The following is a 27,232-nucleotide window of genomic DNA, read 5'->3' as shown; positions in this document are numbered from 1 at the left end:
TTTGGTTTTGTTTTCTTTTTTGCTTTGTTTTGTTTGGTTTAGTTGTTTGTTTGTTTGTTTTTTTGTTTGTGCTCTGTTCTCACATGTTTTTTATGTTTTGTTTTAGCAGTTGTTTTGTTTCATTTGCTTGTTTGTTTTTGTTTGTTTTATTTGGTTTGCTTGTTTGTTTTGCATGGTTTGCTTGTTTGTTTTGTTTATTTATTTAGTTTTTTTGTGCTCCTCCCAACTGTTTTGTTTGTGCTTTTTTGTTTTGTTTGGTTGTTTGTTTTGTGTTTATTTTTTGTTCTGTTCTCACTTGTTTTGTTTTGTTTGTGCTCAGTTATAACCTGTTTTTTTTTTGTTTTTTTTTTTTAGCAGATGTTTTGTTTGGTTTGTTTGTGTTTTTGTTTGGTTTGCTTGTTTGTTTTGTTTTTTATTTTGTTTAGTTTGTGCTCCTCCCAACTGTTTTGTTTTGTTTTGTTTGTGCTCTTTTTTTTGCTTTTTTGTTAAAAATAAGTCAGACTAACTGAAATAAGCCAGTGTTCTCACCTGTTTATTTTTTGATTTGGTTTGGTTTAGTTGTTTGTTTTGGAGTTTTTTATGTGCTCTTTTCTTATCTGTTTTGTGTGCTTTGTGTTGTGGTTTGTTTTGGTTTTTTTGTACTCTATCCTCTCCTATTTAAACTTGATTTATTGTTTTGAGCTTTATTTACAGTATTTTGTTTGTTTTAGTTTTTTCTTCTGTTTCGCTTGTTTGAGCTCTAGTCTCCCATTTATATTGTTTTGTGCTCTTTTCGATTCTATTTAAGTCAATTCAATCCTATTCCATTGTTACATTCGGTTCCTTTTGTTTTGTTTTTTTCTTTGTGCTTTATTCTCTATTCTCTATATTGTTTTAAACTGTAAACTGTAAACTATGATTAAATTTGATCCCATTCCATTCTATAATTTTTTTTTATGTTTTGCTTGTTTGAGCTCTGTTCTCCAGTTTATATTTTTTGTGCTCTTTTCAATTCTATTTTAGTCAAACCATTTGTATTCTATTGTTACGTTCTGTTACTTTTGTTTTTTTTCCTTTTTTAAACGTTATTTATTGGTTTGAGCTTTATTTAGAATATTTAGTTTTGTGCCCTGTTCTATTCTGTTTTAGTCTTTTCTATTCTATTGTTACATTCTGTTCCACTTGTTTTAGTTTTTTGTTTAGCTTTTTTGAGCTCTATTTTCCTGTTTATATTTTGTACTCTATTCAGTTCAGTTTTTTTCAAAGTAATTTCAGTAACACTTTACAATAAGGTTCCTTAGTTAACATTAGTTAACTCCTTTAGTTAACATGAACTAAGAATGAACTATACTTCAACAGCATTTATTGATCTTATTTAATATTAATTGCAGTGTATACTAATGCATTATTAAAATCAAAAGTTGTGCTTGCAAACATTAGTTAATGCACTATAAACAAACATGAACCAATTATGAAAGACTGCATTTTCATTAACTTACATTAACAAAGTTTAATAAATACTGTAATAAATTTATTGTTCAATGTTGGTTCATTATTGTAAAGCGTTACCGTAATTTCTTTTCCATTGTTACATTCTATTCCACTTTATTTTTGTTTTGTTTGTTTGTGCTCTGTTCTTTGTTTTGAGCTTTATTAATATAGTTTGTTTTGTTTTTTTAATTTATATGTTTGGTTTACTTTAATTCCATTCCATTTATGTTTTGTTTTAAATCTATTTTGTTAAATTTGATTTTCTTTGTGATTCTGTCTCGGTTGTCCCTAGAAGTGTTCTTTTCTATTCTGTTTGCTTCATTGTATTTTGCTCTCTTTGTACTTTTATTGTGTTCCGTGTGACTCCTGTAATTAATTTCAGTCAAGCGCTAAACATCAAACTCAACGCACCTACATTAGCATGCGCGCTGATTGCTTTAATTACTATGTGGACAAGCATCCTCAGACAATCTCCACTCAAGCATATTCTCAAGGTGAACGCCGAGGGCAGCCTGTTCTAATATTAGCATTGTAAAACAAGACTAAAATGTGCAACGCTTTCATGTGCATACGCAGGGAACTCGATGCAAATCGCTCTCTAACTCTCGCCGTATTAAGTGCGCAGGATAATGGCCATATTCTTCACCATCAATCAGCGGTGGAGATTTATGGTCTCCGTACGCCCCGGGCTCAAGTGTATTGTGCGGCTAATATGACTGTATTCTCTGACTCCTGAGAGGATTGCAAGTTTTCTCGCTCCCTGTTGTCTCATCTAGAGGAATTAGGGGTGAGCAATGACGCCTGGTTGTTTTCCTCTGTTTTTCATCAGCGCTTCCGAATACTCTTCGGCGTCCCTTTAGGATATCAACATTGCAAAATAGCATTTCCCTGCATCCCTGTAGAGTTGTATTGTTGTACAACGCCAATTTCCATTGCATTCCTTACGGATAATGAGTGAAAAATGCCACGCTTCCTTGCATTCTTCTGGTCATTCAATATAACTCCATTGCCAAATGCAGCAATGCGTCTCGCCAAACATGATTGCGCGTTCTTCATGGCTGAAATCAGTCTAAGCCTGTATTATTGCATGACAGCAATTCAGAAAATTGAGATGTCAGTCTGAAAAGAGCGTGTTTTTGTCTCTCTGTGCTCTATAAGTGCCAGCAACCTTGTCTGAATCAACACGCTGTCCATACCGTCGCAGTATAAAATACCTCGTTGTGCACTAATCTGGGCTCAACCAGTCAACCAGTCATTCTGCCTAATGGCTTTTAAAAGCATTATTGTGCCTGCGTTCGAGCCTGGCACGAAGTGGCATATACATAAGCTAGCTGGCACGAGTGACATCAAAATTGAATGAAGAGGCCAAAGAATATGTCATTCTCCTGGCTGGATGAGGTTTAGACTAGCAGGCGGTCTGCCAGTGGACTGAGGCCTCATTGCCAGAGCTTGTTTAGAACATAATAATCTCTTCCCATATGTCTGTAAGATTACACTCTCACTCGCTTCAGCCCAGTGCGAATTGATTTGATGCGTGCATGTACCCAGAACAATTCTCTTTTTTTTTTTTTTTGTCAAAGAATGTTTGTATACTCTTCATGATGTTGATTTGAACAGTATGTCATAATTAATCCAAAATGGACTCAAGGTTGTTCTGTGTTGTGAATATGTTTAAAGGATGTTGAAAAGCAGCAGAGTTTGTGCAACTTTTTTTAGTCACAACTTTGTTCTCCGTTTAGTGTTATGTTAGGTATAAAATATTTGAGAGACAAATTAATTTAATTGTTTTATTAATTTACTAGCAGATAAAGCCTCTGATAGATACATAAAAGAAAATATTATAAATGAAATATTAAAATATTACAAAACGTTGTTATGAATAACAATGTTATTTAAAGGATGTGAAGAAAACGTGTTGAATGTTAATTTACTTATTGATACAATTAAAGTTATTTTTTTATCTGTATCAAATGTATCCAACGTAGAAGATATCGTCCCTAATAAATAAATAAAATTAAATAGTTAAAATAAAATTAAATAACATTTAAGAAAATAAAATAGAAAAATTAAATTATTATTTATTAGTTAAAAAAAAAAAATATGTATGTATATATATATATATATATATATATATATATATATATATATATATATATATATATATATATATATATATTAATTTAATTGTTTTATTAATTTATCAATTACATTCATTTTTCAATTGCGGATGTAGCCCTTGATAAATAAAATAAAATATTATACAAATATTATAAATAAAATGTTGTAATGAATGCTAACAATGTTATTAAATGGATGTGGAGAAAAACTGTTGAATATTAATTCACTTATTGATAAAATTAAAGTTATTTATCTGTATCAAATTCATCCTTCAACTAGAATATATAGTTCTTAATAAATTAATAAAATAACTAAAAATTAAGTAAAATTAAATAAAAAAATATAAAATAATAAAATGTTATTTTTTTATAAATTAATTTAATTGTTTTATTAATTTATTAATTACATTCATTCTATCACTAGCAGATGTAGTCCCTGATTAATAAAATAAAATATTCATATTTTTATTATTATTAATAATGACAATACTATAAATAAAATATTATAAAATGTTTTTTTGAATAATAACAATGTTATTTAATGGAGAAATATTATTTCACTTATTGATCAAATTTAAGTTATTATTTTTTTATATCTGTATCAAATGATCAATCAATTTTTTTAATGAATTAAATGTTTTGATCATTTATTCAAACATTTATCCTATTACTAGCAAATATAGCACCTGATAAATAAAATAAAATAATTCTAAAAATTATAATTGTATGAAAATATTATAAATAAAAGTTAAAATATTATAAAATTGTATGAATTAAAACAATGTTATTCAGTGGATGCAGAGAAAGAATGTTGAATATTAATTTACTTACTGATAAAATTAAAGTGTTATATCTCTATCATATTCATCCTTCCACTTGAAGATATAGTGCCTAAGAAATAAATAAAATAAAATAATTAAGACAAAATAAATAAAATGTGAATAATAATAATAATAATAATAATAATAATAATAATAATAAAATCTAAATAAAATAAGTTAGTATTTTTTGTATCTGTATCAAATTAATCTCCAATAAACAAATAATTAAAATAAAATATAAGAAAATAGAAAATTAATTAAATTTAATTTAATTAAATTATATTAAGTTATTAAATTAAATTAAAAAAGTGAATAAGAGAATGTTACTCAATGGGTGTTGAGCATCTATTTTAATATTGTGCATTTATTTATTTTAGAACAGAATATTAGAAGAAACCAGTATTTGTTTTGTTTTGTTTTTAGGGGATCTTGTAGTGAGATATATATATCTCACTACAAGATACAATCCCCTAAAAACAAAACAAATAAAATAAAATAAAATAGTACAAAATACAATAAAATCTAACAATTTTTTTTTAAATTGTGAATAACAAAATGTTACTCAATGGGTGTTGAGAATCCATTTTTATATATTGTGTATATATGTTATGTATATGTTTATATATCTGTATCAGATTTATCCTCTTGTTAGAAGATATAGTCATTAATAAAAAATAAAATATATTAAAATAGGAAAAAAAATAATAAAATAAAACAATGTTATTCAGTGAGTGCTGAGCATCTGTATTGCGTATATACTGTATGTTTTAGAACAGAATATTGAAAGACGAAAACAAAAGTGTTGAATATTAATTGTTAAGAGATTTAACAACATGTTTTTAACTGCAGGTTGCTAATTTTTATATCTGTGTGACTGACCTTGTCTTGTCAAATCTATATATATATACAAATATATAGTGAAACAACAAACCTAATGTGACAATACACTCATGTATATTCCTGAATATACAAACACATCCATTTTCCCTCTTTTCCTATCTTCCCTCCCATCTGTGATTTATTACATTCAGTTTATTTATAATAATATTTTGAATCATGAATAAATCCTAATAATGTACAGATGACTCAGTATGACTCAGTGCCCCTGCAAACATGTTTTGAAGGTGAGGTGTAATTTCTTTGGAAATTCGGGAAAAATACGCAGTGAGTTTTCAGACGCCCCCTAGTGCCAAATACAGAATTTCATATTCCTTTATTAACGTTAAAGTGCTGCAGTCTCAGCTTGCAATTTTGACTCAGCGACTCCCTCTTGTGGTCAAATGAGAGATGTCCCATTAAAAAGTAACCCTCAGCTAAAAAAAGCATCCATTATGTATTTATCTGGCTTGCTATTAATTGCATATGTGGTCTGGCTATATGGTCATATTGAAAGACTCCCATGTGCAGCTATGTGCAGAAGAATATTTCACTGTACAATGATGAATTGTGGCCGTATAGTGCCATTTATTTCTTTTTTGAACCTGTTCCTTTTCATCACCTTTTCTGCATGATAAACTGATTATTCCCCTGCCCTTCTCCAACTGTTGTGACTCCTGTCCCCTGCTCTTTCCTCACGTTTGTTTGTGTCTGTCGTTCTCGCCGAATGTCAGATGTATCCAGGACTGCAGATTTCCCATGTGGAAGAGGCCTCATCTCCAGCGACCATCCCGGGATGGTGTAAGAAGGGCTGGGGTCACTGCCAGACCCGTTCCTTCATTGTCGTGCCCTACCGTTGTCTGGGTGAGTCACAAAAACACCCTAAACAGTTTACAATACAGACATCCCATCAACAATACAATATAGTCCGGATTTCAAAAGCAATATTGCATGGAGTTCAATCAGTACACATACAGTTGAAGTCAAAAGTTTAAGTACACCTTGTAGAATCTGCAAAATGTTAATTATTTTATCAAAATGCATGTTATTTTTTATTTAGCACTGACCTGAATGAGATATTTCACATAATAGACGTTTACATAAAGTCCACAAGAGAAAATAATAGTTGAATTGATAAAAAAATGACCCTGTTTAAAAGTTTTCATACACTTGATTCTTAATACTGTGTTGTTACCTGAATGATCTACAAGTGCTTTTTTTTTTTGTGATAGTTGTTTATGAGTCCCTTGTTTGTCCTGAACAGTTAAACTGCTCGCTGTTCTTCAGAAAAGTCCTTAAGGTCCCACAGATACTTTGGTTTTTCAACATTTTTGTGTATTTGAACCCTTTCCAATGATGACTGTATGAAGACACAGAATGAAGATGTGTACAATTGTCTTATTTTGCTTAAATATCATTTTTTTTATTAAGTACTGCCTATCAGAAGCTACAGAAGATACTTACATGTTTACAAGAAAATAAAACAAGTACTATTTTGCCTAATCTTCAAATTTAAAAAGTTGTCTTAATGCATTCCCTGCTGAAAAAAAAAAAAACAGCTATAACCAGCCTAGGCTGGTTGGCTGGTCTTAGCTGGTTTACGCTGGAAGTAGCTGGTTTTAGCTGGTAGCTGGTGGTCTCCCAGCCTGACCAGCCTGGCCAGGCTAGGAAAGTGGCTAAATCTTCTCTAAAACAAGCCTGCTGACCAACTATGACCAGCTAAAACCAGACTGGTTGACCAGCTAAAACCAGTCAACCAGCCTAGGCTGGTTTTAGCTGTTTTTTTTTCAGCAGGGTTGTTTCCTTCTGAAGCATTAGTGTTAGAGCCTTCTGTAATAGTTGCATATGAGTCCCTCAGTTGTCATGTACGGATCTTCTGTAGCTTCTGAAGGGCAGTACGCAATGAAAAAACATATATGTTTAGGCAAAATACGAAAAATGTACACATCTTCATTCTGTTCAAAAGTTTTCAGCCCCTGGCCCTTAATGCATTGTGTTTCCTTCTGGAGCATCAGTGAGCATTTGAACCTTCTGTAATAGTTGCATATGAGTCCCTTAGCTGTCCTCAGTGTAAAACTATGGATCTCAAAAATCATACAGTCATCACTGGAAAGGGATCAAATACATACAACCCTGCTGGAAGTAGTTGGTTTTAGCTGGTCTCCCAGCCTGGTCATGCTGGTTTTAGCTGGTGGTTTCCCAGCCTGACCAGGCTTGAAAAGTGGCCAAAACCCCTCTAAAAATAGGCTGGTTTAGCTGTGTTTTTCACACCAGGGAAATGCTTAAAAAACAAAAAAATTGTGGAACCCGAGGGAACGTTGGGGAGTTCAGGACAAGCAAGGGACTAATGAACAACTATCACTAAAAAAAACAACAACAACAACAACACACAGCTGTGGCTCATTCAGGTAACAACACAGTATTAAGAATCAAGTGTATGTAAACTTTTGAACAGGGTCATTTTTATAAATTCAACTATTATTTTCTCTTGTGGATTGTATGTAAATGTCTTTTATGTGAAATATCTTACTCAGGTCAGTATTAAATAAAAAATAACATGCATTTTGTATGATCCCTCTTATTTTGGTCAATAATTAACATTTTGCAGATTCTGCAAGGTGTATGTAAACTTTTGACTTCAACTGTATCTATTATTTCAAGAGTGAATTGTAAATTTACTAAGCATCATATTGTAGTACATTGTACTCTGCAGTGTCTCAAAACCATATCACAATATAAATATATCACAAGCAAAAATATATAAATAAATCATAAATCTGTTGGCTCAGTACTATTGCTGATGAATATGTAATGCTTGTGCAGCTGTTTGGCTCTGAGGGGCTTTTGTCCTTGGTTTTTGCTCACATACTGCACGTATTTTAACTTCCCGATCAGCTCACGTGGGCATTTTCTAAAATGCTAACGCCACTTTTTCATTGCCAGTATTGTCTACCTCATTTCTCATTATATTTTCTTTGAATTTATTTATATATTCCAGTCATGAAAGAACTATTTTATGCTGACCAAGTCTGTATTTGTTTTATTAAAAATACAGTAAGAAGAGACTTTATGTGGAATATTATTAGAACTGAACATAACTTTTTTTCTATTTTAATGTATTTTAAAATTCATTTATTCCTGTGATGCAAAGCTGAATTTTTAGCAGCCTTTACTTCAGTCTTTAGTGTCACATGATCCTTCAGAAATATATATGTTAATGTTATTGTATTTATTTGTTTTTCAATGACCCTATGTAATTGTCTCTGTCTCTCAGTGGGTGAATATGTCAGCGAGGCACTTTTGGTCCCGGATCGCTGCCGTTTCTTACACCAGGAGCAGATGGATTCTTGTGAGAGCTACGTGTACTGGCACAACATCGCCAAAGAGGTACAGTAAATAATAAAAGCTCACAAAATTACAACCTGGAAAAGTATTAGAACTGAAATTCAACTTTAATAGCTTCACATTCTTAATGGTTAGTTTGATGCCTGTGAAATTGCAGTCCCCGCTGTGATCTATGATCTTCTATTCTCATTTCCTCTCTGCACTATCGCCAGTATCTCCTGGTACTTAAAGTTTTCCCATTTGAATTTTGTAGGTCATTTCACTCTGACACGTACAAGCAATTACAGAAAGATTAAAAAAGAAATAATGCACTTCAAAGTTTTTTAAAGTACTGCTGCAGTCATTCATCTTTTGCTCTGCTCATTAGGCCTGCACAGCTGACAGTCTGGAGCTGCATAGCTATGGGATGTTGCTGCCTTGCGGTGACCGTTTCCGGGGGGTGGAGTACGTCTGCTGCCCTGGCAGGGCAGGATCGAGTGGACGGGGAGAGACTGAGACTGCAGATGCTGCACAAGGAGAAACAACACCCTTCGTGTCCATGGCTGGAGAAAAAGTGGTCACCAGGTAAAGAAATTCTGTAGTACGTTAGAGAATAAAGGTACAAAATTTCTGGTTCTAAATATTTAGATAACAAAATATTTAGAAAATGAAATATTTAGAATATGAAAAACAGTTATTTTACCAAATTATGAGATTTCAGTAATATATCTAATACAATACATCTACAATTATTGCAAAACATATCCTAATTTAACTCATTTTAGTCTCAGAGTTTTTGTAAATGTAAGCTGTGTATGATTGATTCAACAAAAAGATTCAGCTCATGTGAGTCATTTCTTTAGAACTTATTAGAATCATTTGTTCAGGAATCGGATTACTCTGGTTGAGGAGTTATGTTTTTGATTCACTAAAAAGAATCAACTCTAATGAGTCATTTGTTTAGGAATCGGATTACTCTGGTTGAGCTGTTATGTTTTTGATTCACTAAAAAGAATCAACTCTAATGAGTCATTTGTTTAGGAATCGGATTACTCTGGTTGAGGAGTTATGTTTCTGATTCACTAAAAAGAATCAACTCTAATGAGTCATTTGTGTAGGAATCGGATTACTCTGGTTGAGCTGTTATGTTTTTGATTCACTTAAAAGAATCAACTCTAATGAGTCATTTGTGTAGGAATCAGATTACTCTGGTTGAGCTGTTATGTTTTTGATTCACTTAAAAGAATCAACTCTAATGAGTCATTTGTTTAGGAATCGGATTACTCTGGTTGAGGAGTTATGTTTTTGATTCACTAAAAAGAATCAACTCTAATGAGTCATTTGTTTAGGAATCGGATTACTCTGGTTGAGCTGTTATGTTTTTGATTCACTAAAAAGAATCAACTCTAATGAGTCATTTGTTTAGGAATCGGATTACTCTGGTTGAGGAGTTATGTTTCTGATTCACTAAAAAGAATCAACTCTAATGAGTCATTTGTGTAGGAATCGGATTACTCTGGTTGAGCTGTTATGTTTTTGATTCACTTAAAAGAATCAACTCTAATGAGTCATTTGTGTAGGAATCAGATTACTCTGGTTGAGCTGTTATGTTTTTTATTCACTTAAAAGAATCAACTCTAATGAGTCATTTGTTTAGGAATCGGATTACTCTAGTTGAGGAGTTATATTTTTGATTCACTAAAAAGAATCAACTCTAATGAGTCATTTCTTTAGAAATCGGATTACTCTGGTTGAGGAGTTATGTTTCTGATTCACTAAAAAGAATCAACTCTAATGAGTCATTTGTGTAGGAATCGGATTACTCTGGTTGAGCTGTTATGTTTTTGATTCACTTAAAAGAATCAACTCTAATGAGTCATTTGTTTAGGAATCGGATTACTCTGGTTGAGGAGTTATGTTTTTGATTCACTAAAAAGAATCAACTCTAATGAGTCATTTGTTTAGGAATCGGATTACTCTGGTTGAGGAGTTATGTTTATGATTCACTAAAAAGAATCAACTCTAATGAGTCATTTGTGTAGGAATCGGATTACTCTGGTTGAGCTGTTATGTTTTTGATTCACTTAAAAGAATCAACTCTAATGAGTCATTTGTTTAGGAATCGGATTACTCTGATTGAGAAGTTATGTTTTTGATTCACTTAAAAGAATCAACTCTAATGAGTCATTTGTGTAGGAATCGGATTACTCTGGTTGAGCTGTTATGTTTTTGATTCACTTAAAAGAATCAACTCTAATGAGTCATTTGTTTAGGAATCGGATTACTCTGGTTGAGAAGTTATGTTTTTGATTCACTAAAAAGATTCAACTCTAATGAGTCATTTGTTTAGGAATCGGATTACTCTGGTTGAGGAGTTATGTTTATGATTCAGTAAAAAGAATCAACTCTAATGAGTCATTTGTGTAGGAATCAGATTACTCTGGTTGAGGAGTTATGTTTATGATTCACTAAAAAGAATCAACTCTAATGAGTCATTTGTGTAGGAATCAGATTACTCTGGTTGAGGAGTTATGTTTATGATTCAGTAAAAAGAATCAACTCTAATGAGTCATTTGTGTAGGAATCAGATTACTCTGGTTGAGCTGTTATGTTTTTGATTCACTTAAAAGAATCAACTCTAATGAGTCATTTGTTTAGGAATGGGATTACTCTGGTTGAGGAGTTATGATTATGATTCACTAAAAAGAATCAACTCTAATGAGTCATTTGTTTAGGAATCAGATTACTCTAGTTGAGGAGTTATGTTTATGATTCACTAAAAAGAATCAACTCTAATGAGTCATTTGTGTAGGAATCGGATTACTCTGGTTGAGCTGTTATGTTTTTGATTCACTTAAAAGAATCAACTCTAATGAGTCATTTGTTTAGGAATCGGATTACTCTGGTTGAGGAGTTATGTTTTTGATTCACTAAAAAGAATCAACTCTAATGAGTCATTTGTTTAGGAATCGGATTACTCTGGTTGAGGAGTTATGTTTATGATTCACTAAAAAGAATCAACTCTAATGAGTCATTTGTGTAGGAATCGGATTACTCTGGTTGAGCTGTTATGTTTTTGATTCACTTAAAAGAATCAACTCTAATGAGTCATTTGTTTAGGAATCGGATTACTCTGGTTGAGAAGTTATGTTTTTGATTCACTTAAAAGAATCAACTCTAATGAGTCATTTGTGTAGGAATCGGATTACTCTGGTTGAGCTGTTATGTTTTTGATTCACTTAAAAGAATCAACTCTAATGAGTCATTTGTTTAGGAATCGGATTACTCTGGTTGAGAAGTTATGTTTTTGATTCACTAAAAAGATTCAACTCTAATGAGTCATTTGTTTAGGAATCGGATTACTCTGGTTGAGGAGTTATGTTTATGATTCAGTAAAAAGAATCAACTCTAATGAGTCATTTGTGTAGGAATCAGATTACTCTGGTTGAGGAGTTATGTTTATGATTCACTAAAAAGAATCAACTCTAATGAGTCATTTGTGTAGGAATCAGATTACTCTGGTTGAGCTGTTATGTTTTTGATTCACTTAAAAGAATCAACTCTAATGAGTCATTTGTTTAGGAATGGGATTACTCTGGTTGAGGAGTTATGATTATGATTCACTAAAAAGAATCAACTCTAATGAGTCATTTGTTTAGGAATCGGATTACTCTAGTTGAGGAGTTATGTTTATGATTCACTAAAAAGAATCAACTCTAATGAGTCATTTGTGTAGGAATCAGATTACTCTGGTTGAGCTGTTATGTTTTTGATTCACTAACAAGAGACGACTGCTAAGAGTCATTAATTCAAGAATCAGTCTACAAAGGTTGGAATAAATGTTTGAATCACTAAAAAGATTCAAACTGCACATGCACTGTATGTGTTTGATTCACTAAAAGAACTGACTCATTAGAATCATTTGTTCAGGAATCAGTTTACACTTATTAGGATGTATGTTTTTTTGATTTAAATAATAAAACTGACTCATATAATTTGAAGAATCAAATTGTACTGTTTGCACTGTATGTTTTTCATTCACTAAAAAGAGCTGACTCATTAGAATCCTGTGTTCAGGAATCAGTTTACACATTTATGATGTATGTTTTTTGATTTAACTAAAAAAACTGACTCATATAATTATACTATTTGCACTGTATGTGACTGACTAAAAAGAATAAAGTTAAATGAGCCTTTTGTTCATACAAATGATTCAAATAAGTTCCAAACAAATGACTCATATGAGCTGATTCTTTTTAGTGGTTGCACTGATTGCACTCTATATATTTGATTCACTAAAAAGAACCAATTCATATAAGACACTCATTCAGTAATCAGTCCATACTGATAATTATGAGCTGATTCTTTTTAGTCAATCAAACATACATCTCAACCTGTGTAGTCTGAATCTTAAATGAATGACTCATAGTAGTCAGCTCTTTATAGTGAATCAAAAACATACAGCTCAACCAGTGCAATCTGATTCAGTTGCAATACAACACTAGTTGCAATTAACTCTAAAATCCTTCCTACTCAAACAGTGTGAAAACAACACCACCCACTCCCAGTCCCTCTCCTGAGACAGACATCGAGGAAGACGACATGGAGGAGGAAGAGGAAGAAGTAGTAGAGGAAGAAGCAGAGGAGGAAGAAGAGGAGGAGGAGGAAGGCAACGACGAAGAGGCAGCTGAGGTAGAGGAAGCTGAGGAGGAGGAAACCGCAACGACGGTGAAGGACCAGGAAGAGTATGAGTATCCCATCGACTCACATTTCCAAGGCCAAGACTACATGGACAACTTCTACTACGACAAGAACCTCCAGACTGCTAAAGCCTCCACCCAACCTCAAACACGGATGGACAACTGTGAGTCTTCCTTATGTTTCATCTCTCAGGAGTCATAAATTGTCTCTCTCACACACACAGACAGAGGTTAAACAGGATGCGTGAGGTTAAAACGACATTGCATTTTTAATGGCTCCTCTTTAACTCACTCTCATATGGAGTTTTAAGTTAACACACTGCTGGTATTGATGCTACTTTAGTCTCACTGAGCTGTAGAGATCCTTTCTTCCCTCTTGATAGATTAATTGATTGAATAATCACTGATTAGTGCTTAATTAACTTTCTCTCCTCTCGTAGTGGCCACTCCTCGTCCTACAGATGGTGTGGATGTTTACTTCGAGATGCCAGGAGATGACAGTGAGCATGCCAACTTCCTACGTGCCAAGTTGGACCTGGAGGAACGGCGAATGAAACGCATCAATGAGGTGAGGGAGGCTAGACTTTTTATGAGTACATTTAAGATCGTATGTGGCCTAAAAGTGTTTAAGAGGGAATCATGACTTTGTTTGTGCATGCAGATCATGAAGGAATGGGCAGAGGCGGACAACCAGTCAAAGAACCTGCCCAAGTCAGACCGCCAGGCACTGAATGAGGTAAAGAAATGAATCAATGGGTTTTGAATACTTTTATTAAGTGAGGATACATTAAAGTAATCTAACAAAACAGTGAAGAAAAAAAAGTATTACAGTTTTCACAAAAATATGAAGCAGCCTTTTCATAAATAATTTTTGAATATGACACTAAAGACTAGAGTAATGGCTGCTTAAATGTCAGCATTGCATTACAGAAATGTATTACATTTTAAAATATACACTACCAGTCAAAAGATTGTTTAGATATTTTTTAAAGTCTTATCTGCTCACCAAGCCTGCATTTATTTGATCCAAAGTACAGCAAAAACAGTAACATTTTGAAATATTTTTACTATTTAAAATAACTGCTTTGTATTTTAATAATTTTCAAATGTCAATTATTCCTGTGATTTCAATGTTGATATTTTAGAATCATTACTCCAATCACATGATCCTTCAGAAATTCTCTAATATTCTAATTTGCTGCTTTAAAACATTTATTATTATTATTATTATTATTATGTTGAAAACAGCTGAGTATATTTTGTTAGGTTTCTTTGATGAATAGAAAGTTCAAAAGAACAGCATTTATCTGAAATAGAAATCTTTTGTAACATTATATATGTCTTTTTCATTACTTTTGATCCATTTAAAGCATCCTTGCTATATAAATGTATTAATTTCTATAACTTCTTTGCCAAAAAAATTACAATGACTTCAAGCTTTTGAATGGTATAGTGTATGATGTTACAAAAGTTGTAAAAGCTTTTTGGTGGTCTTTGGATCTTTCTATATATCAAAGAATCCTGAAAATAAATGCACTCAACTGTTTTAAAATAATAATATTAATAATAAAAATGTTTCTTGAACAGGAAATCAGCATATTAGAATGATTTGTGAAGGATCATGTGACACTGAAGACTGGAGTAATGATGCTGAAAATTCAGCTTTGATCACAGGAATAAATTGCATTTTAAAATATATTCAAATTGAAAGCATTTCAAATATTTTAAATGGTAAAAAATATTTCACAATATTACTGATTTTGCTGTATTTTGTATCAAATAAATGCAAGCTTGGTGAGCAGAAGAGACTTATTTAAAAAACATTAAAAATCTTAGTGTTCAAAAACTTTTGACAGGTAGTGCATTCAAATAGAAATATATATGTATTTTATCAAATAAGCATACTTTTTTTTTCAAAAACACATAAATAAAAAAATCTTACCTATGGTACCTATTAAATAGGTCATATTGTACACTTGTAATATTTCTTTTTCTTTTTCTTGAACCAAAACAATTGAGTTTCTCATGACTCATGATCTTATGTTCCACATGATGTAAATAAAGGTTTTGGCAACAACAGCAAATATTGATAGTTTTCTTGAGGGTGAACTTGATCTTTATCCTTCACATTATGTTAAAAAAAAATCTTTAAAACTGGGTGCTGTTTCAGGAGAAAACTTGTATTCAGATCTTGCAAAATTGTGTTATAGAAATTACCACTTTTATCACTTCAGTCAGTTCCTATTGAATAAATATCCTCCTGCCTTTTATATACGGTCAAGCCCAAAATTATTCATACCCTTGGCAAATTCTGACTTAAAGTTACTTTTATTCAACCAGCAAGTTTTCACATTTTTTTTTTTTTTCACGTCCTCTGAGATTTTTCACAGTGCTGAACGTCTTGTACTTTTTAATAATAATTTGCACTGTAGCCACTGGAACTTCAAACATTTAGATATGGTCTTATAGCCCTTTCCTGACTTGTGAGCAGCCACAATGCGCAGCCGCAGGTCCTCAGTGAGCTCCTTTGTCTTAGCCATGACTGTCCACAAACCAACAGCAGAGAACTTCTATTTTTCACCTGTTGAGTTGATTAAAACAGCTGTTCCCAATGAATCAGGGTAATTAGGATGCTTTAGAACAGCTTGGACTATTTGGAATGGTATAGAACTTTGTATTTTCCCATAGATTGTGACAGTTTGCAAAGAGTATGAATAATTTTGGACATGCCACTTTTTGTTCAAATGTAAATACAAGCTGAGAAATATTTTTTCCACAATGATGCCTCTTGTACATCATCTTGTTAACTTTTGGGAGAAGCCTGTGTCATTTCCGGTCAAAAAAAAAAAACTTGCTGGTTGAATAAAAGTAACTTTAAGTCAGAATTTGCCAGGGGTATGAATAATTTCGGGCTTGACTGTATATATATTTTAACTATCCTGTGTCAATTTAAAGTATTCCGCAATGCAAAATTAAACCGGGTTGTGAAAGCTACTTCGTGTTTAGTCATTATTATGACTATTCTCACAAGATTCTCTCCCTTTCTCTCTCTTTCCCAGCATTTCCAGTCTGTTTTACAGACCCTTGAGGAGCAGGTAGCAGGTGAGAGGCAGAGGCTGGTGGAGACGCACCTGGCCCGTGTTGTTGCCACCCTGAATAACAACCGTAGACTGGCTCTGGAGAGCTACCTGAGCGCTGTGCAGAGCGACCCTCCACAGGTCAGTCCCTCCAATAGAGAATTGCTATGAGAAATATTAACACAAAACAATATTTGCAATTTGTAAACAGTATTTTTTCTTCTTTATTGTCATCAACATTTATGCATTTAGCAGACATTTTTATCCAAAGCATCTTGAACTGCATTCAAGCTACCATTTTGTCAGTTCTTGCTTTCCTTGGGAATCAAACTTGTGACCTTGTGTTTCTAATTATTTATCAGTCTCTTTTTGACATTGTTTCTCTTTCTTCTGTTCCCTCACAGCCGGACCGTGTGCTTCAAGCTCTGAAGCGTTATATGGCCGCAGAGCAGAAGGACAGACGACACACTCTGCGTCATTACCAGCACATTGAGTCCGCTGACCCCCAGAAAGCTGAGCAGATGAAATTCCAGGTTTGAGACGCACACCCAGATCTGTTCTTACATTCATGTCTACGGCTTGAACACTTTACAATGAGAACTGATTTGTTAACATTAATTTAACATTTTAACATTAGCAACTAGTTGGCAGTGCAGTACAGTCAAACCAAAATTTATTCAGACACCTTTAACATTTCTCACATTATCACAGTTTAATAGCTATAGTTTAGAAAATGGTAATAAAATATGACAAGAACTAATGAATTACAGTCAACCAAAAATTCAGACAGCTGTTATTATGACAATATTTACGCTATCTATTACTATCAATACTTTGTTGACCAATTAGCAAGCAATGCCTAATTTTGTTCAGTCTGTGGCGTAAAAAGCTCATATTAGCATTTAAAGAAAAAACAACAGTATCTGAATAATTTTTGGTCCCAAATATTATTTTAATTTTATTTGTAGTCCACAGTATGAAGAATTTTTGGGTATAATATGTCACAGTTTACTTTATTTTACTAGTAAAAAAATAATAATAAAAAATATATATATATATAATACTATCATATATATATATATATATATATATATATATATATATATATATATATATATATATATATAATACTGTCATTATTCTAATTATTATTTTTATAATTGTTAATTAATAATAACCAGAACATACTGTAATAATAATCAGAACATACTGTTGTGTGAAGCAGAATTTTGGACCAATAAGATTTCAGTGTAGGTGGAGCATGACAGGAATAGAAACCAAAATGTCTTGCTGCTCATTGTAGACATGAAAAAGATAAGATTTATTGTTTAGGTCATGCCAATGCAAAAATTAATGAATACTAATTTTCATATCTGTGTTTGAAGGTCTACACACACCTCCATGTGATCGAAGAGAGAATGAACCAGAGTCTGGCTCTGCTCTACAAGGTCCCCGGCCTGGCTGAGAAACTTCATGACGAAATCCGTAAGATGTGTTTGTGTGACTCCCTTGTTGCCTCAAAAAGTCAAAAGATTCTCAGAAACATTCGTGTGACCTGTTTGTCTCTGCAGAGGAGTTAGTGAGAACAGAGAGGGGGGACATCAGCGAGCTCATGACCACTTCCTTTTCGGAGACACGCACCACTGAAGAGCTGCTTCCTGCCGAGAGCGAAGAAGAGCGAGACGACGAGGAGGAAGAAGACAGAGCTTTCCAGAATCGCCCCTACCCACCACGCATCGGTACAATAACCACATACAAAACAAAGCAATATGAGAAAGGAAATGGAGCTTAACATAAAGAAATCTTTAACAATTAAAAAACAAAGTTAACAATCTGAAATTACTAACCATGCTTTTTCCTATTCCTTTTATCTCTTTGTTTTTTTGGTAATGTAGACCCCCAGCCTAATGAAAAGAAAGGTAAATCCTGACAGTCTGATTACACTTCCCATAATATCTTTTTCATATTATAGTTTGTTTTATACTGTATAGTTGAATATGTGTATATATATATATTTTTTTATTTAGAGTTATATATTATATTTCTGTATGTCCACAGTTTCATCAGTGGATGAGTATGACTACACCACCTCTGAGAGAGGACCGACTTATGAATACGAGGAGAAGGTTAGGACAAATTCTGACACAAAATAACACATTTACATGTGCATATGTACAGTATTACTCAGAAAGTGCTTTCTTACTAAAGTGACTTTAGAGCTTAAGAATAAAATACAGTGCCGTGCAAAAGTATTCATTTTCACATTTTATGTTGCAACCTTATGTCTTAAATTGCTGCTTTAATTTTTTTTTCCACTTCAGTCTACACTCGATACACCATAATGACAAAGCACACATTTTTTTTGACAACTTTACAAATTTATTAGAAATAAAACACTGAAATAAGTACATTGCATATGTATTCATACCCTAAACTCAGTATTTATCTGAAGCAGCTTTACAGCCTCAAGTCTTTTTGGGTATGATGCAACATGTTTTGCATTTGGCATTTATCTGCCATTCTTCTGCTCCTGTGTCAGCTTGAATGGGGGTTGACAGACTTTTTCAGGTTTTTCCAGAAATGTTTGACTGGGCTCAAGCCCAGGCTGTGGCTGGGCCACTCAAGGACATTCACAGAGATGTCGATAAGTTACTCTTGCTTTGTACTTAGGGTCACTGTTCTGTTAAAAGGTGAACCTTCTGCCCAGTCTGAGGTTCTGAATTTTACTCAAAGTGCAGTAACATCTACAAGTAACATGAATGCTCCTGAGCTAAATTTTAAGTGTCTCAAAAAAGGGTATGGATACTTATGCAATGGAATCATTTCAGCTTTTTATTTCTAATAAATTTGCTAAGTTGTTACAAACCTGTTTTTTTTTTTTTTTTTTTTTTTTTTTTTTTATCAATAGGGTGTATGGAGTGTAGATTGTTGTGGTAAAAACATGACAAAACATGAACAAAGATAAAGGTGGATGAATACTTTTGCAAGGCACTGTACAGTACATGCTTAGAATACCACATAGCATACACTACGCCCTACCTACTTAATTCACATATAAAATTGTAATTATGTTGCGTTGTCACCTTTGTATGATGCATGTCAGACAGGACTCTATACTGTATGTGTAATTGCGATTTTTCTAATAAAAATTGCAACTGTATTTCAAAAATCATGTCATTATATATAAATGCAATTACATAATAATAATAAAAGTAAAAAAATACAATTGTAATACAATAATAGTGTTTATTACTACTACTGACAATAATAATTATATTATTATTATTATTATTAATTTTGCACAAGAAAGTATGACACGTCTGCAGTCTTGCAGTTTTACCACTGGATGGCACTATCTCGAGTTGAATCAATTTAGATGGAATTCTCCTAGTTAAAATAAAATAATAAAAAAGGCTTCTATATCTGTAATTATTCAACACTTTTAATTACAAAGCTTGAGCAAGAATTTCAAAAGATTTTCTTATCACATGATTAACTCCGTTTTCATGTGTTCCTCAGATCAACACCTCTGTAGAGTTGAAGCAGGTGGTCTACAAGTCTCCAGGAATCCAGAGAGATGAGCTGGTGAGCATAAAGCCCTTTATTTGTGAATTTATTTCTGTTGTGAAAGCTCTTTGAAAATGACTGTAGCAAATATTTGTCATTATACTTTTAAGTTCAGCATAAGAATAGAAACAAAGCTATTATTTAGACACTTCAGTAAATACAAAGAACATGGGAAGGATAGGATGCATTTGGACGACATGAATAGGTTGCATTTCCATCTTAAGCAAATAAAGTTAAATCCCCTCAGGTGCTGATTTGGTTGTTGTATTGTACTGAATGTGTACTGAAACTCAATGCCTCACTGTTTTCTATAACAGCAGCCGGACGTTTTGGAGACGTTTAACCGTGGGGCAATGGTGGGGCTGCTGGTGGTTGCGGTGGCCATTGCTATGGTGATGGTCATCAGCTTGTTACTAGTCCGCCGCAAGCCGTATGGAACCATCAGTCATGGCATAGTTGAGGTGAGAGTTTGCCTGAGAGGAACACTACTGACATTTGTGTGTTTGTATTTAAAGTCCATAAACTGGGTCAAACCCAGACTCAAAATGGCTTCTGGCTCATGTTTATGGTTTTATAATGTGGTAGCCTAGTTCAAATACACCATAACCCATTAAAGCACCATATTTAGCATGAATGAGGAAGTAACAACCAACCCCATGAAGCAGTTTCCTGATAATATCTGTTTTGATATCTAATCATTTTGCATCTGACATTTGATAGGGAAAATAACATAACAGGAAAAGTCAAGTCATGAAACGGGATTTAATATTTAAGTAAAAAGTTACACATACATATACACGTTGTACATACAGTATTCTGCCAGTTGTTTCATAATTAATGTAAGTTTCAGATCACAAAACCGGTTTCTTTTTATGTGAAACTTGTAAAATATAAATACAGGCTTATATGAATCATAAATAACTTCTTTAGGGTTTCTTTATAAATAATTGCATCATTATTTACCCAGTAAATATTTAAGTGGATATGAAATAAAGATTTCAGTTGAAATTATTTTGTAGACATCTTCAGATCAAATAAAAAAAACAATTATTGTGAAATAAAGTTTAAAATAGGAATATTTGCATTTGTGTAATCTATAGCTACAATTATAAGATATAAAACAGCAGTTTTGAGAAATATTTGTGAGATATAAAGTTGTAATTGCAGTAGATACTGTATAAAGGTAAGATACTGGTAAGGTTTTCTACTCAAAATCTGACAGCAATCAAGTAGTTTGGATAGTATGTTATTATACATGACTGGTATATGAATTTATGTTTTATGATATTATAATGATGATAGATCATCATTATACACAAATATTTGACAGATTCAAGCATGTATGCACTGACAATTATGCTATCTGTATATGTGAATGAATGGATTCACAAAACATTTTCAAAATGTTTATTTTTTCATAATTTAAAAATAATAATTTTAAAAAATGGATTGCAATGTGCTTTCTATTACAAAAAAAATGAAATCTTAATAAAAAGATTTTTTAAAGTTTTACCATAATTTATATGAAATATTTCATTTATTATTCAAGGTATTTGAGTATCCTGTCATTTTATTCTTAGAAAGAAAATTGAGATTTATATTTTTATAACATTCATAAACTACAGTATACAAATGCAGGAAATCTAGAAAATGGATTCACAAAACTCAAAATGTTTTTTTTTTCATAAAACAGAAAAAAGAAAAAAGCTAAGAATGATTAAAATGTTTTTAAAAAATCTTAAATTTACTGTAAATAGCCTCTTGAAATTAGGATGGCCTCACACTTTGAGCTAAATTATAATACTAGCTACATATTAAATATTAGTTTTACAATATTTTACTATAATTTAGCATTGTAGATGGAAAGACCATCAAAAAATTGGAAATAATAAAAGAATGGATTGCAATGTGATTTCTGTTACAAAAAATGAGTGAAATATTAATAAACTATTAAATTATTAAAGATTTACCATTGTTGAAATATTACATTTATTAGTCAAGGTATTTGAGTATCCTATCATTTTATTCTTTAAAAAATATGAGATTTTTATTTTTATAACATTCATAAACTACAGTATACAAATGCAGGAATGTAGGAAATGGATTCAGAAAACATTTTCAAAATGTTTTTTTTTTTCATAAAACAGAAACAACTTTTTATCTTTTTCTTGAGGAAAAAAAGCTAAGAATTATTCAAATGCTTTGAAAAAAGTTCTTGAATTCACTGTAAATAGCCTCTTGAAATTCAGATGGTCTCACACTTAAAAATTGGAAATAATTAAAAAAAATTGGATTGCATTGCGCTTTCTATTACAAAAAAGAGTGAAAAGTTATTATAACTTATCAAAGATTTATAAAAAAAATTACCAGTGTTGAAATATTACATTTATTAGTCAAGCTATTTAAGTATCCTGTCATTTTATTCTTAAAAAGAAACTACAGTATCTTTAGACTTTTCTTTCTTTTTTTCCCCCTTCATTTCCTGCATTTGTATACTGGTTGGCCACACATAAGATACTGTATCACTCTAATCTTGTTCAATTTAAAAATTTTGTGCTCATAGCCAGCTTATTATAATGTTTCCGATCATTATTTTTTCCCATTTAATTTCACTTATGCTCCATTCAAAGCGATTCTTTCCCCATCTCCCCGCAGGTCGACCCCATGCTGACCCCAGAGGAGAGACAGCTGAATAAGATGCAGAACCATGGCTATGAAAACCCCACTTACAAATTCTTTGAGCAAATGAACTGAGGAGGGCTCTGCAGTCTCAAGGCCATGCCCTCCTCTCTCGCCTCCCGTTTTTCGATTGGGGTTTCCACTGCAACCCCCTCTCCCTCGTACTGTATGTATGTCTATATGACCGATGTTCAAAATGTACAACAAACCCGGCACGTAAATAGGGAGTTTGTAGTAAAACGTTTGCATACTACTCTCTCATCAGGGAGAGACACTAATAAGAGAATCCGCAGAGCACCGAATATCCCCCGGTTTTTGCTTTCGTTCATGAGGGTGTGGCCGCGCCGAGCATGTTCGGCCGTTTTCAAATCTTGGAATAGCGTCACACTTTTTTTCCTGAATGAATTACGTGTTTCAAAGAAGCTGAGTGGTTTGTTTTGTCCTTTCTATTTTCAAAGCAGAGCTTATTTCATGGTCAAACTGTGATATGGATGAAATGATATATTTTTGAGTTCACCGGATGAAGTTTTGACCCTCTAAGACAACTTAGTTATAGATTCGAGTCATTTTAGACTGCTAGTTTCATTCCGTTTGACTTCAGACATAAAACGAACAAGGTTTGTATTCACCTATAACTCAACCATCCACATTCCGCTAGATTGTTAGTCTCAAATCACACCGTACGAAACGGAATCAGTGTTTTAAATGTACCACGAACGTTCATCAAACAATACTACCCGAAAGCTTAGAATATTTTTCTGGTATTGCTTCTTTCAAAGTCAATTCTAAGTAATCTGAAGTCCATACGCGTAAAGAAAAGCATGCGAAATTTGGTGTATGATGCTATAACGTACTTGTGTTGGTCCTGTTTCTTGCTTTTTGATAACAATGAAAATATCACAGTGCAACAATGACGTGTACATAACTAAAGACGTAACTCGAATAGACGTTTCTATCGTTAATTTGTATCGACGCAACGTGTGGACGTAAAGATGACCTTGTGCTGCTCACACAGAGAACGAAACATTTCCTAACATGGCTGAATGAAAACGGACTGTTGTATAAACCAGCACAAGAAAATGACACCGTTACTCCTGACTGAATGTATCTACGGTAGACATTTAGGCTCCATTCACGTTCCTCCTAACACACCGCGGCGGTTAGAGCGTAGGTTAGTTAGCTTAGCTAATCGCTCCGTTTTCATACAGTAGTTGATTTAACTGTCGAGGGTTTGTGTTGCGCAACTAATACGTGGTAAACAACTTTGACTGACAAGATGTGATTCCAAAACTGGTTTAAGTTTCTGTACGTGTTGAAAATCAAGTTTGTTTTTTAATAGTAGAGGGTTCTAGAGTTGTCTGTCCAATGCGTTTCTGTTTTAGTACATGATAGAAATTTTAAATCAAAGTCTGTCGCTGTGACACAAATAGCCTAAACGCAACAATTAGCCTGTTGTAGAAAGAACATGTCTTGCTCTAAATCTTTTTATTAGTAGAACGAACAGGTTTTTGAGAAGAAAACAGCATCGTCCTGTGTTTATATTCAGTATGACGCGACATATCAGCAGAAGTGAAACCAAAATGTGGGCCCGGTACGTTTGTGTTTGTCGTTACTTCAGTCCAAAACTACACTTTTATACCAAACTAAACTCCATCCTGTCAAATTTTAGCTCATATTTATTTAAAGAAATAAATATTCTAATTCTTTTGTCTGAGACGCAAGAAAACCTTATGACATCTGATTGCTTTGCCTTTTTTGTCTTCCTTTGTTTGTTCTGTCACATTTTGAACATACCTGAACTGATACCAAACCACAGAAAAAGCTTGTTTAACCACAGATTTCCAGAGCATTTGATTGGATGGAAGCTTCTCACAGTATAGTTATTTTTAAGCCATTGTTAGATTCATAAATCTTCATCTTCAGGTTAGACTGGCTTAATTCAACGCATGGCACCAGATGCTCACAGCACTTAAAGCGAATCATGGACGGCCTGCTGTTGTTTTGATCGCTCTATGAATTGTGATGAGTTGTGGTTTGATGCCCTAATTTAGGACTCTTCTATAGATTTCGTACCAGCATCAGGCAGATTTAGGACAATGTATTCAATAGGGATCGAATTTAAGATTGTGACCCTTCCCTCTTTTATCCTGAACCAATAGAAATGTAAACAAAGTTACGGATGTTTTAACTGCTGCATTATTGCCTTTTTCAATGCTGTGTTTTGGATGTAATTATATGTATTTTTTATTTAAGTCAATATTAATTGGAGTTTGGGTCATTTGCTATATAGATTTGGACTGTAAACACTGAACGGGTCTCATGCTTGAACACTAACTAATTAACTGAGAGCACAACTGTATCCAGATTCATTTGTGTCCATTCATCAGTACTTCAAATTTTTCCTCGTCTTGCTGAAGAATCAATTCAAGTGAAGGGAAAGATGGAAATTTAGCCTACATAATGTGTTGAACATCCTATACACCCCAGTTTTGTCTTTCAAATGACTAGCATGTATTGAAGATACAGCTTGATAATGTAAAATAATTGGTTACTTTAAAAGTAAAGATGTAATTTGGTGAACTGGTGCTTTAGGGAACTTGTCATTAAGCTACTGAAACCAATGCAATGAAATAAGCTGATCTGGAGTCGTTCTGAATTTCACCAAAGACATGTTCTGGATATGATTGGAAGGCCAAATAATGTGTTGTATTTTTAATTGACATGTATTATGACAGCAAGCAACCTGTGAACTGATCTGGCTTGTTGTACTTGCATTTAAATGACAATAAAATTATAAATGACCCACACAATTTGTCTGTGGCTTTTACCTTTTGAAATAGTGGTTGTTATTGTGAACAGCTTCTGGTCATTATTAACAAAGGAAATTAAACTTTAGTAATTTTATCTCAATTCAAAAATAATAGCACAAAACAGATAGGTTGGGCTTGTTTCTAGACTTGCTGAACATGTTTCTGTTTGCTATAGCTTGTTAAAGGTCCCATATTCTACACATTTCTGGAGGTTTATTTTATTTGTTGATGTCCTTAAGAATATATATTTGCGGTATAAGTGCCAAAATCCATCTCAATATATTTTTACAGCTCCTTTTTAAGGAGCTCTGTCAAAAACAGGTCGATTTTGGCCCATCTAATTAATATTCATGAGCCTCTCTTCTGATTGGCCTGTTGTTTTCTGAGTGACGCACAACCAGGCCAATCACAGGTAACTACGGTCATGTATGCTGTAAGCGTAAGCGACCTCAGAGCAATAGAGAGAGCTGATACTCAACAAGATATTTCAGAATGATCATTAATGTTTTTTTCTTTTTCAAACACCGAATGCAGTAAGCTACATAACTGTTGCTTTAGTAAAGCCCCTTTCACAAAATGTGGGCCCGGTACGTTTGTGTTTGTCGTTACTTCAGTCCAAAACTACACTTTTATACCAAACAAACTTTTCTGGAAAATTACGGGAAGGAGCGCTGTGTGAACCAAAGCCAGAACCATAAAGGCAGTGTTGTAGTGATGATGCACGTTATCAAGCGACTCTTCACAACAAAAAATATGTGCAAAGTGGAATGAAGCAGCGATCATCAGGCAGAGCCAGCTCCTCACTATCAGCGCTGAAGCACAGTTTGTTCAGGTTAGTTTCAGTTTAGTGAAATGTACGTGTCGCATTACATCTCACATCCAAACGTCACATGTCTTTATGGTTTGTGTGTAAAGCACGCACAGATTCCGGAAAACAACTGTGAATGAACCAAATTAAATAATTCCGGAACAAATCGTGGGACACATCATCCGTGTATTTACCGGAATCGCTGTGTGAAAGAGGCTGAAGTTGACGGGCCACTGGTCTCTTATATTCACGTTGTTCTGAAGCCTGTGTAATGATCGTAGCTTGACATCTATCGACTGAACAGGGTTTTCTCCACTTGTTTTCATGTTGTTGTTGCTCAATAATGGAATGGATGCGTTGTTGTCTGGGGGTTTGACAAAAGGAGGGTGGGACGTTGGTTTGTGACTGAAGGCAGTGACTTGAGTCGATCGGACGTCACATCGTTACGGAAGTCACAGCAGCTCGTGAAAATGAACAGCTGCTTTAAGCAGGCTGTGTGCAGTTTACTGTGGATTGACTGTTTTGAAACTCATATGGTAGTTAGATAGCCCCTAGACCTTAGTTATCATGAAAAAAGCCAGGAAATTTTGATTTTGACAATATGGGACCTTTAAGTCACAAACTTGTAAATGAAGCTTTTGAAACTTTTCAGTTTAAGAAGCTGTATAGGTACAATGTGAATGTTGACATATTTTCATTTTGCTGAGTCATGGTTACTCAACAATCTGTTTTAGTGAAAGCAGAGAAACAAGGAAGAACAGGCTTTGTTCAGCTATAAAGGACTCTCACTTACAGACTGAGATTTCACTGAAGCTCCTCCATAAAAGCCAAATTTCACATGCAAATCAGCTAAATCATGTAAGGTGGCTTTCATAAAATGGGACGTGCTTGTTTTATTAATGTTTCTTTGATGTTGTGTTTTTAATAGCACGTAAGAAAACTTGCGCTGTCCTTTGTTGATGCGCTCAGAGACGGAGCGGAAC

General features: G+C 33.3%; 1 protein-coding gene across 1 annotated transcript; it reads left to right on the top strand.

Moving 5' to 3' along the window:
- The first annotated feature begins 6,018 nt into the window (after nucleotides 1-6,018).
- aplp1 (amyloid beta (A4) precursor-like protein 1) lies at nucleotides 6,019-25,441 on the top strand. The gene is made up of 15 exons (XM_073817280.1): nucleotides 6,019-6,148; nucleotides 8,559-8,671; nucleotides 8,997-9,193; nucleotides 13,150-13,472; nucleotides 13,749-13,876; nucleotides 13,970-14,044; nucleotides 16,368-16,526; nucleotides 16,790-16,918; nucleotides 17,771-17,870; nucleotides 17,957-18,124; nucleotides 18,281-18,304; nucleotides 18,444-18,511; nucleotides 19,905-19,970; nucleotides 20,270-20,413; nucleotides 22,608-25,441. The coding sequence occupies exons 1-15, from the start codon at nucleotides 6,019-6,021 to the stop codon at nucleotides 22,704-22,706; spliced, it is 1,923 nt and encodes a 640-aa protein (XP_073673381.1). The 3' UTR covers nucleotides 22,707-25,441.
- Nucleotides 25,442-27,232: the final 1,791 nt, after the last annotated feature.

The sequence above is a fragment of the Garra rufa genome, chromosome 14 (genome assembly GCF_049309525.1).
Source record: "Garra rufa chromosome 14, GarRuf1.0, whole genome shotgun sequence".
In the NCBI taxonomy this organism is placed as follows: Eukaryota; Metazoa; Chordata; class Actinopteri; order Cypriniformes; family Cyprinidae; genus Garra; species Garra rufa.
The sequence above is the reverse complement of the archived record's forward strand: the minus strand, read 5'-3'. Positions and strand labels throughout refer to the sequence as shown.